The following is a 12,472-nucleotide window of genomic DNA, read 5'->3' on the forward strand; positions in this document are numbered from 1 at the left end:
TGTTGTATAAGCTTTTCTCTTGGCAAAATCTTCATTTTGGGCCCACTTTGGTCTCCCGCTCTCCCTCGGTGTCTGGCTGTATTTCTTTAAGGTGACTGTCCCCATACGAGTACGTTGTGTGGCTTTGTCTGGCGCTGAGCTCCAGCTCTGGTCTGTGGTTCGCTGGTGGAGAGATGCATTGACACTCTGCAAAGGGAGGGGTAAGAAGGGTGGACTGCAGAGCAGTGGCAGCTTGACTGGCCAACAGGAGACTGCTTCCCTCAAGTTCGCTTTGCTCTGCAACTGGTAGAGAGGTGATGTAAGCAGAGCCTAGCTGGACCCACTAGAAGGCTTTCAGACTGGGGTGGACAGTTATACATGGGAATGAAGCGGGAGGAAAAAAAACCCTCAGATGTTTTACACATTGGGAGAAATCATAGTCCAACTGAACTAGACTGGAACTGCAAGCCAGTCCCTCTGCACCGGGAAACCTAGAACTGCAGACAGCCCTGGAGCAGCTTTGTTTAGCAGATCCGCTCTGCTCAGCTCACACCTTTCCTTACCTCCCTGAGCTTAGAAACGTGTGCATGGGTGTGAGATGTTCACCCTGTAGAAATACCTTCCTTCTCTGTGAGCCCCACGTTCAAATGCTTGCTAAAGCAGCAGCAGCATCTCACAGTCAGAGAGACAGAAGGCTGGCAGAGCTCTCCTGCATTTGCTTTGTTTCTCTTTTGTCATCTGGATTTAATTGATGGACCACAGCATTGCTGAAGCCAAAAGGGGGGGAAGATCTAGTTTCCTAACAGAAGGGAAAGGAAGTGTGTGCATAGAGGTAAGGCGCGAGCATGCTTATTTAACTTTACCTAGTCCAAGATTTCAGCTGAATTATTTCTGTTACGATATGACTGCATGCAAGGGCAGCTTGGGGCTCCCATAGCAATGAACGGAGATGAAAGACAGCAGCTGAAAATGGGCATTGCAAACAACAATGATATATTTTCTGTATGTCATCTCACTTGCCAGAATACAGAGGTGTTCATCTAATCAGTTCTGCAGCAAAAAACCAGGCAGGGCAATACAGATGCTGTGTGTGTGTGTGTGTGTGTGTGTGTGTGTGTGTGTGTGTGTGTGTGTGTGTGTGTGTGTGTGTGTGTGTGTGTGTGCGCGCGCGCAAAGGGACTGATGCTACAGTAGATAAGGACATACAGTACCCCAAATGAGTGCAATGTGTTTGTGTGTTGTATCTCTATATTTGTGTGTGTGACACAGAAACACGAATAAGATTACTGTGCCTACGTTGCAGAGGTAGGGCTCTGCTTGCTTGACAAAATCTTTTTCCCTAAGGGTTTGCCCCCAGTGTATGATGATTGCTGGTCCAGACAACTATTGATTGTTATTAATCCCATTTTGGTTATTGCTGTTTGGTGCCCCAGGTCTTTGCCACAGGCTGGCTAGGTTCGGGATGGATCCTCTCTTCCCTGCTCATATTTTGGAAGACCCTGATCTGAGGAAACTGCTGAACGACTCCTCAATGCTGAACCTGAGTTTTCCCAGTAACTGGTTTAACAACGGCACAGAGGACAGCTTCCTGCCACTGAGCATCAAGATCACCATTGTGGTCGTCTACTCCATCGTGTGCATAGTGGGGCTGGTGGGCAACTGCTCGGTCATGTATGTTATTGTCAGGTAGGCAATGCACACATCTCACCAACCCCCCTCCCCTCGCTATTCTTCCTGACAGTGGGGAGTGAGCAGAGGGTGGGGGTGTAACCTTAGACTGCAAGTGGAAGTGAACTGATGCCCTGGGTGATAGAGACCATGTCTGAAACTCTTGCACTTCTCCAAGTTATTTCCTTTGCATTTTAGCTAAGGAGTCCACCCCCTCCCACCCCCTCCCATGGTTCCTCAGGGATGATGAAGGGTTTCAGCCACAGTTCATATTAAACAACCCTCTGGTGCCTCCTAAAGGAAGCAGAGTTAACCCAGAGAACAGAACAGAAGGGTAAAATATATTTCAAAAGGTGGACTCTGCAAATTGTGTAAGGTGCTGCACTGGCTGTCAGTAGGAAGAGCAAGAATTTGGAAATAATGAGCTGGCAGTCTGTCAAGGTCTCTGGGGTACTACGGACACCCCCATGTCACCCCGCAGCTCCTGTGCCATGTTAGGGTTTGGATTTAGACTGGAGAGGGAGTCTAATCCCTTCCTTTGGTTCTATGCAAAAGGGAAATGAAGTGCTTGGCGGCCTCATATCTCTGCAGGATACAAATCTTAAAAGTTACGAGCGCCACTATTTTTAAAAACAGCATAAAAATAGAATGCAACACAATGTTCCAGAGAGGAGGGCAGCATCTCTAACTGCAGATGAACGTCCTGCTCTCGATACATTGAATGGATTTTCTATAGCAGAAAGACTTTTGTGCGGGGGGGGGAGGTAGAGCAATGAGCAGAAGTTGTCCCCACCGGGGTCCATCTCCTGGGGCTTAGTGACATGTTTCTGGTCTTTAATATTTAATGTATCAACGGTTTAGATGATTCTGTACATAGAAAAACTCAAAGAAGTAAAAACTCTAATTTTCTTCCATGATTTAAACCACCTCTCCCCATGAATCCAGAGCAAATCATGTCCTGTAAAGTAAAATAAAAATTTGCATCGCGAGGGGACATCACCCTCTGTTGATAGAACCAATGTGTCACTTTTGACTCAGGTCACTGCTTATTTAGGGCTGGATTGTGACCCCCTTTCTACTGGGAATGGAGTCACTCAGGTGAGTAACTGCTCAGTAATGTGACGGGGTTCACAGTCTGGCCTTGAATTTGAAGCTCGAAAATGCTGGTGTTATTTTATACTGGTCTGAGCACATGAAGATGGGAAACGTTTATTGAAGTAAAATAAAGGATTGCAGGATTATATTTTCATTATTCTGGGCCTGATTCTGCATCTCTCATTCCTGCTGAGAAGTCCTTACTCTTGTGAGTAATCCCAGTGGGACTCCTGTGAGTACGTGCTGCTCAGCAGAAGGAAGGGTTGCAGAACCTGGCCCTGAATATCACAGCCATTCAGGTGAGTTTGGATCTTTGAGAAAAAGGCCAAGACTTGCTGTTTTGAGCAGGCAGACTTTCAGCACTCTTACAGCAGAGAAGTTGGTGGATGGAAGGAGGAGACCATGACAAAACCCCCTGGACAGGGAAGGGCTGACCCTGGAGAGTGTGGAGACATGGGGGCCATGCTGCAGCTGCTGTACCGTGTTGCAAGGGGATCAGTGTTCAGCTAATCTTTGCCTTTCTGATCCATTTATGTTGGTTTTAGTATTATTATTCAGGACCATCTGTTTAGCACCAGAGTTGAGCATGATGCTTAAAGATAGCCAATCAGGCAGGGCCTTCTGCATCCTTCCCCACTCGCCTCGTGCAAGCCCCAGGCTCAAGACATGTCTGCATTTGCAGAGCATAGGGATTGGTCCTGCTGTGCCCTTCCTGGGCCTAATCCACTCCAGAGGGTCCAGGGAGGAGTTAGGGCTAGAGCTGTGTTCCCTTCCCCCTTGCACCCTGAGCGAGTGCGGAGAGGGGCATAGACCGTAGCATGCCAAGAGCAGTCCCTGTGCTGGGAAGGGCTGTGCCTCCTGGGGCTTCCCCGGGGGTCGTTCGGCTGCGCACATCATCCAATGCAGACTGGGGCCTTCATTGCATGACCTGTCTGCAAACAAAGACCTATATCCACTGACATATTAAACACCGAGCATGACTGAGCAGAGGGTGCCGGGAGAGGAAGTGTTGGGTGACAGAAATGGGAATGGGGACAAGTGTTGGGCGAGCTTCTGAAGTTTGAAGGAAGAGAACGCTGTAACTCCGGGACCGTCATGTCAAATGGGGCACAAGGATATTCTTCCCCCCTTCCCTACACTCATCTGTTGCCCCTGCAGATTGCCTGCATGTAGTACAGTTGTGGGTTTCAAATGCCCCAAGTGGTTTGGCTCAGAAGAGGAGCATGGGGGTGGGGGAAGCCAGGGTCATTGGATGTGTCCTAATGTACTCAGGGCTGCAGCCAATATTCCAATATTCTATAAGCAGTGACTGACGGCAGCCTGCAGGTTGTGGGGAGTGGTTTCTGCCCCATGGAGTTCCCCACACAAAGTCAGACTGTTGATGAAATTTGGTCTCGGTAACATTCAGGAGAAGCGCCTACAGAATTGCATGGTGTGCAAATGGCTACAGTCATTTCACAGAACTCCGCACTCTGGGCTAACAGCAGGAACGAATGGAAGTATGCAATTTGATGCTTGTTTACTGCGCTGTGGCTGTGATATTGTACAGCTGGCCACATTTCACCTGCACTGCTGAGTAACAGGCTGGAGAGGGGTCCCACTCAGGTTCTGGTGCCATGCCTTGGCTAACTCTACAAGGCACTTACTGCCTCGGCCAAGCTAAGTGCTGGGTTGAAATGGTTGCACAGGCGATTTATTTGTGATTTGGTTTTTTAGGCCCCTGGAAGATGTATTCCTCCCCTGCTGAAATGGAACCCTTTCCCCCACCCCTGCCTAAGAACTGCCCAGGAAGTTCTAACACTTCTCCCAGTAAAAAATATGTGTAGGAATGTTTTGTGACACCAGGTATTCCTGAACCCCAGCCCTGGATCTGAACAGCCCTGAATTCGAGGGAGCTGGAGAAGGAGTTTCAAAATCCACATCCCCAAAGCCCCGGTTTTGATAAATGGCCAACCCCAAACCCTACATCTTAACACCCCGCAGTTTAAAGGTGCAGAATCCAGATGCAGCATTTTGGTCCAGCTCTCATGAAATCCTGTGGGGTCCTTCAGGGAAACCTGAGGTCCAATATGGGGTGCGGAGGGTCTGTGTACAGGGGACAGGAGGAGTGAACTGGCTAAACTGGCTGGCGAAGGGGCACATGTCATGTGCTCCCAAGAAAAAAGTACATGAGAAGCTTTTATACATAGATCCCTCCAGCTTAGGCACCTTTTGTCACTTCTGACAAGAGCTTTCAAATGGAACATATCGTTAACTCCTTAGCACTCGCTCTTTCTAGATACAGCAGCCATGCAAGATTGCTTCATGATCTGCCGACACTTAATGTCCAGCAAGACCAATAACAACTTTGTGCACAAACATTGTTCCTTACTGAGATCTGCAAGGAACATCTCATCCAAAGTTGCAGAGATTTTTCTTATGTTAGGAAAGTGACATTTAAATGTGATCATGATTTGTGGCTATGTAACCTGTCTATTTCACAAGGTCTTAGCCATGAATCATAACAAAGACTCACAGGACACAGAAATGAGCAATACCTACCACATTAATGAGTCCATCTCCTTGCTCGTCCAGGATTGTTCTGTACAATCTAATGTTTTCCTTGGTTTAGTTTTAAATGTTCCAAGAGATGGAGTTTCTAGCTCTTCCCTCATGAGATTTTCCCACAGCATTATGGATATCTCACTTCTAGGAAGTTTTCTGCTGTATCTTTTAAGCAACATTCTTCCCTCTTCCTTTGAAAGTTTCTTCTACTTTCCCACCTAGACAGATGCAAACTTGGCCATGCTTTCTTGAGATTTGCCTGTATTTCCAAAACCTGGTTTTCCAAGGAATGACCCTGACAAGGTTTCTCAAGTAGCGTGTGTGTTGGGGAAAACCACAAATCAGTCTGCACATTTGCCTGCAGTGCTGCTGTCTCCAATTTATCCTTTTCATTTGACATCTACTCGTATTCCAGCATCCTGTTTATAAACTAATAATGGTGGATAGTGTCCAGTTGAAGAATGCTTCCTTGTCCAGTGGGTAAATAAAACTGCTTCCATCATGTCTGGTCACGAATCTTATCCTAGTTTCTCAGACCTTATCATGTCTCTTTAGTTTTTCAACAAGCACCTGCACCAGTTAGACAGAAGGAATGTTTTGCACAATGTTCGCTTGCTCAGCTGGTCAGACAAAGAAGGCCACCAAAGTCAACACCAGGGATGAACTCGGCTTAGCTTTTACAAACTCTGGACGCTGGCCATTTGTCTATGAAGAGTTATGGTGACAAATTAGCCTACAGCAAAAGGAAGGAAGCCTCTGATTTGGCAGCCCTGGCAAGCAGAGGTTTGGCTCTGTACCATTTCCTAAGGTAGCTAATGGCTGTGATGACACAAGAAAAGGATTCACCTTGGGACAGAAGAGAATGTCAATGCTTATTAGCTTCAGGACTCGACTCTCGTCTTTAATAGGTTGAAATTCAGGTGCTTGCTTGTGGACCCGGGATTCAGCTATTGATAACCTTTGCATGAGCCCCCAGTCACAGTCTTTCTGTTTATGGAGAACAGAAAGGCAGATAAGAGCCCAGTCAGTTATAACAATATATTATGCCCAATCACGTTTGCAAAATCAAGCTCTTTGTTCCAGTGCTTACGTTCAAGTGGGCACAGCCAAGTTTTATAAGATTATTCTGCTTGCATTTCTCCTTGCAATTTCAGGTGTCTGAGGCTTCTCTGCTCTATCTTGTAACACATACAAGTGTTTCCCGGTATGAATATTGTGGATGACATAAACAGGGAAGGAAAGTTGAGCTGCACGGGGACAGCAGAATCATCCAGCAATGTCTAAACAAGGCCATTGAGAACCAGTGATGGCCTAGTTGGCAAGAGCTCATGCATGAAAAGGCATGACCTGACTCTTGGGCTCTGCTTACTGATGTCCCTCACGTAAGGCCACGGGAAAGAGCACTAAGGCAGATAAGAAGTGAAATGTGTAGCCTAAGTGATGAGAAAACCTGTTTCTACTTGGCCACCCTTTTCTGGTCACAGTCCACCCAATAGCTATCCCTGTGGAGAAGCACCCCAGGAAAGTAATAGGAGCAGCCACTCACACTTTCTGTACATCCGCTCTTAGTGCTTCTAGGCACCCCTTATCATCCAGGGCTCAGTAAGGGGTCTGCCCACAGTGAGCTCTTTTGCCACTGGGGGGGCCTGGGTGTTACCTCAAATCTGGTGAATAACACTGATATGCAGATGCTGTCAAACCACTGACTGCTTGAAATGTGATCACCTTATCTTGAGGTGTGTGGGGATCACGTGGGATAAGAAGCGGGGGGGTTGTACACTCACAATGACCCAGACTGTGTCACACACCAATGTCCATTTTCAGTGCAATGCTTAGCCCTTAATGTAGCACTTTTCACTCCTGTATACGAAAGTGCTTTACAAGAAGAGGAATAAATATTAGTTCCATATAGGGGAAACTGAGGCACCGGCAGGTGAAGTGACTTGCCCAAGATCATACAGGAAGTCTGTGGCAGAGCTGGGAATAGAATCCAGGCATCCTGCCTCTCAGTTTGATAATTGTGCTACTGGATCTAAGGCATAGGTGCCGACTCCGTGGGTGCTCTGGGGGCAGAGGGGGGTCGGGCACCCACTGGTGCCATTAGAAGTTGGCGTGTATGATCCAAGGGGTCATCCTTAAAGATGTACAGTAGATTTTTGTAAATCATGTGGTACCTGAGAAATATTATATACCGGGGGTTAGCCACAACCCCCCTGCCACTCCACATCTCCCATAAAAGGAATCCAGATCCACTGTACCACAAGCCAGAGCATACTCCTTGCCCAGTTTTCAGTTATTAGTGGAACACAGAGACTTTAATGCTCACATTTCAGCAATGTTAAGGCTACAGGGAGGTTTGCTGTTTATTGCTTTAGGGGAGGCAAGGATGCATTTCCTGATATACAGAAGGAAGATTCTAAAACTACTTGGTGTTTCCAAAATCACCTGGAGCCATTTAAAAAAACACTCAAAGCTTCCTCTAGGCTTTACTATCCGTCGTATGACCCAGCCTAGACTGAAAAGTTGAAGTGATTAATTTGTTGGTCCTGTAATCATGTGACTGTCACATTCACTTCTATTGCTGAGCAGTACTAATTGGAGAAGACTGAAAAGGGCTTTCCGTAGGAGTTCTATTTCCTTGACAGCAAAGGGCTATCGGTTTAAGTTGGCTGCCTCTTGCTGCTTCATATTACTGACCATTGTTTGAGTTTCCTGCAAATTCAGATAATTGCTCTCCCTCCAACCTCTCCATCCACTTGGTACCTTTAAGGTGTTACTTATGCATGTGTTTCCCCTACAGTTTTCAATGAGTTTGAAGCAGTGGTTGGGCAGCAGCAGAGGGAAAGGGTTATTTGAGAAGGGAAAAGTTGGCACATTAAATGCTCCTGAATTCTTCTGTTTCCCAGTAGTTTGATTAAAGGGAAAAAATACTAAACCCTGTTCCCAATGATGCCTCCAAATCAAGAAGATTCAGAAACAACATCCAGCCTCTGCGATCGCCTGTTACTCCCAGACACCCAGTTGTGTGTGCAACCCACTGGTGAGTGCATGTTATGAATCCCGCTCTGTGCTGGGCCAGAGGCTATGAGTTGTAACTGTTTTAGGTCTGAAGGTCCCCAGGTCAGGCCCCCATGTTTTGGCCAAGAGGGCGACCATCACTTGTGCATATTTAGTCATGGGGCTTTAGGCACAAGTACCTGTGCCATTTTTTACTCCCACAACTCCAGCAATATTCAGATGGGTTAGGACATTGATCTCCTTCCAGGGCTCTTTTCTTTCCATGCAGCTCCTGTTTCATACACACCCTATGAGTTAAGGCATTGGACTGAACTCCTTGAATTCTTCCACCAGTTTGCTCATATTTGTTCTTCCCCAGCCGTCAAGTCTGCTAACCGGTCTCTAGTGCACTGTTTTCTATGGTGAATTGGACTCCTTTGCAGCCAGTCAACTCAATAACGGGTTCATGGTCTTTCAATTCTACTTATTAATGTTGCCTCAAGGGCAGATTTTAAAAAGTATTTAGGCTTCTAAAAATACATGTAGGCATTGACTTTTATCTACAGCTTCAGATATCTAAACATCTTTAAAAATCTGGCCCTCAGTCCTTAGGGCACGAATCAGGATCAGAGGCCCATTGTGAGAAATGATAACATTTCAATTACATGACGTCTTACGGGAAGGCTCCTTAATGGGAATGGTTTAACAAACTGTACTTCTTAGTGATGAAACAGAGCTGGAGTATAAAATAACACAAATCCAGTGGACATAAATGAACCCTTTGAGACCTTGTGTCTCTCTGTGTCCTTTGCTTTTCTTTTCTCTTTGCAAGAGGCAATTGGTGCAGATTGGATAGAAATGAAATTAATATTGAGTGGTCTGTACTGCTTGGAGTAATCAAAAGTTATTATACCATAAAGAGTGCAGAAGAGCAAGAAATACATGCGGATGGAAAATGAAGTCTTTTGGTTATTACTGTGGTACAATGGCAAAGGAAACTTGATTTTTCCACGATCAAGGCTGAAATATGCATGCTTGCAACTCACAGCTTGCATGTGCACATACCTATATGACTAACATTCCCCTCTAATGGCTGGCCCATGGAGAGTATAATAACCCACCACTGCTACCAGCTGATGGATTTACTTCTTTAGCTCAAGTGGTAGAGGCCTGTGCTTTTGGAGATGAAGGGTTATGAGGTATCGCATATTTGGTGGGTTGTCACACATGCAAATCCTGGCCATACACTGGCTTTGGGATGTGCGTGAGCACAAGCCAGTTGCACACAAGTGCATGCGCTCTGTTAAAAATCTGTGCCTAATGCACTCCAGCAGCTGCTTTCAGTGTCAATAATACTACAGGTTGAGTAGGAGTCTGAAAAGCACTGAAGGACTAGCAATCTCACATCAAAACCCAAATACGGTTAAAAATCCAGACTAAAAGCACTGAAATGACAAACTTTGATGAGGTTTTTAAGTCCTGTTTAACTGGGACTAAGTCCACAGCACTTTTCAGGTCAAGTGGCAAGAAGTTCCAGAGGCAGAGGAGTCAAGTTCAAGATGGAAGTGGAATTCTGACAAGTTTATCAGGAGGAAAATAGATTGCTATAGAATATTTTCAAACATCCATACTCCTTAAACCAAAGCAGCATCGCTCATAATCTGCCACATGGCTGGTTATGAATATGTCTATGCTTCTGAAAGTGCCTGATTGCCAGGCCTGTAGATTAAAGTGCTGTGTTCATCCACAGAACAGGCATGGCATAGGTCAGAGCAATGAAATTTTCCTGTGCACTGGTCTATTAACGTATTTCTATCCTGTCCCCAAGAGATGGAGAGAGGGAAGAGTCAACTGCCAGGTCTTCACGGCACATTCAGTCCTTTACCTCTCTTCCGAAGTTAATAGTAAAGAAGACACTTGTGCAGGAGTGGTGCTTGTTTGCATTCTTCTGTGGAGAGTCTGCTGGCTCATTAACCCTCATTAGCAGATTGCAAGCAGCTGGGTAATGAATTGGGCTTTTTTTGACTATAAAGTTGGCAGTTTCTGTTGGGACATCTGTCTGCTTAGTCCAGGATGGTTAATGCCCTGTGTGGGATCCATATACCCATTGGGAACAGAATGCTGTTGAACTGCCATGCAGGCCTGAATAGGGTGGAAATCTAGGGGACAGGATAGTCATGCAATAGTAGTAGCCAGGATAAGACAAAGGATACTGGAGTGACTGTAATACCTACAGAGGAACCTCTCTCCTTACTGTTGCTGGCCAGGTATTTGCATGAGTTATTCCCGAAAGAGTGCAATTTCTTGCTGAACATGTATATCCAGAGAGTCAGTGCTGGTAAATCAACTATTCCCATGCTCTTCACACTAAGACAACTGCAAGAAAAGTGTCAAGAACAAGGAAAATCTCTCTACATGGCTTTCATGGATCTTAGTACAGCTTTTGAGCTGTTCAGCAGAAAGAACCTTTTCCAATTGTTAGAATTGGTCACCATCCAATCACCCTCAGTCTGATTTAATTCTTCCATGGTGGCATGAAGGCTATAGTCTGGTATGATGGTGACAGCTTAAAAATCCACAGTGGTGTCAAACAGGGAGGTGTTTTGGTACCTTCTTCTCTCTGCTGCTCCATCAGGTTTTTTCGTTTTGCGCAGTGCTCATGACATACAGTGAAGAGGGCCACCAGCAACTTTGCAATCGCTCCGCGCTAGCTTGTGATGAATTTGGACCAACCAGCACTTTAAAGAAGACAATGGTGATGGCACAAGGTGTGTTGATGGTGCTAGAAATTGTGCAAAAGTAATGCTATGTGGGATCAATTGTATTGGATGATTTATCTCTAGATGATAAACTTAATTCTTGCATCAGAAAGGCAGCCACCACATTCGGTCAACTGACCAAACACATGGGAGAGAACAGGAAACTAACATTGAACATGAAGATACTGGTCTACCATATGTGTGTTCTTAGTGTGCCGCGGTATAGTGGTGAAGCCTGGACTGCCTATGGCAGGTACAAAGGATGGCTGAACACCTTCCACACCCACTGTCTTTGCCATATTCTAAATATCAAGTAAGAAACCAAAGTTCCTGACACCAAAATACTTGAGAAAGAAAAATTGCCATGTCTGATTACTGTTCTCAAAGACATCTCCATTGGCTTGATCATTTGCAATGGATACATGATGGGTACATTCTAAAGGATCCCCTGTATTGTGGATGCTCTAAGGCCACTGGGGCAGCCTAGGCTCAAGTTCAAGGCATTTGCCAGAAGGACTTGTTGAAAATTTTCAACACTGACATGCCAAGCTGGACAGATGTAGCTAGCAACAGGCTATGCTGGAGGGCTGCGCTGCACCAAAGTGGTTGAGAGAGAGGGAAGCAAAGTCAGTGAAGAGGAAAGAGCAGTAGGCTTCAAGCACTATTAGTGCACTGGCTTCATCCACTAGCCCTGTGCCTTGTGCCTACATTATCTGTTGCTCAGGAATTGAACGTTTTACCCATGTATGTTTTACTGCAGCATGACATTTAGTAGCTGAACGGCTTTGGCATTTAAACCATTGTCTTCTGAGACAGGCAGCTTCCATATAGTAACAGCAGGGGTGAAACCGTGTTAGTGACCTGGGACAATGAGAATGCTGATGGCATCTGATAGGGTTTCCAAGATCTGATCTAAAATATACGGGCCAGTTCCTTGGCTGGTTTAAAGGGGAGTACTGACTTCAACAAGGCTATGCTGACTTGTGCCAATGGAGTTGATAGATGTGAAAGAGCAGTGGCCTCTTTTGCCTGTTTCATATCCCTGGTCATTCCAGACACTGCAGCCCTCACAGAACACGGCTGTCTGCCGAGGGAGGGGAAGAGGAAGCGTGTCATTGGAGCTAGAGGTCTAGTGGGGGAAGGAATGCGTCCAAGCTGAATGCAGAGGGATGGCACCGGCTGTGTCTCAGTTAGATGGTATTATGAATAACCTAATCAAGAGAATCAGGATCCAGAGCCAAATGGTAACGCTAATGGCTCCCCAGGGCGAGAGGTTTCAGTCTGTCCCTTCCCCCTCTCTTCTCACCCCAGACATTTGTGTTCAGTTTGTGACTGTGATGTCAGTGAACAATCTGTTCAGGAGTCTCATTTTTGCAGCCTGGCTGTTAGTTCAGTGACAGGGCTTTATGGATCTGATTGCTAAGCCCACA

The 12,472-nt window shown here is 46.0% G+C and overlaps 1 protein-coding gene across 1 annotated transcript in view; it reads left to right on the forward strand.

Moving 5' to 3' along the window:
* The first annotated feature begins 220 nt into the window (after positions 1-220).
* Positions 221-12,472, forward strand: part of OPRL1 (opioid related nociceptin receptor 1) — a 34,653-nt gene continuing 22,401 nt past the window's right edge. Inside the window, exons 1-2 of the mRNA XM_030533699.1 lie at positions 221-811; positions 1,413-1,665. Coding sequence (XP_030389559.1) covers positions 1,442-1,665 — 224 coding nt within the window. The 5' untranslated portion in view covers positions 221-811; positions 1,413-1,441. The remainder of the gene's footprint in view (positions 812-1,412; positions 1,666-12,472) is intronic.

Source organism: Gopherus evgoodei, chromosome 14 (genome assembly GCF_007399415.2).
Source record: "Gopherus evgoodei ecotype Sinaloan lineage chromosome 14, rGopEvg1_v1.p, whole genome shotgun sequence".
Lineage (NCBI taxonomy): Eukaryota > Metazoa > Chordata > Testudines > Testudinidae > Gopherus > Gopherus evgoodei.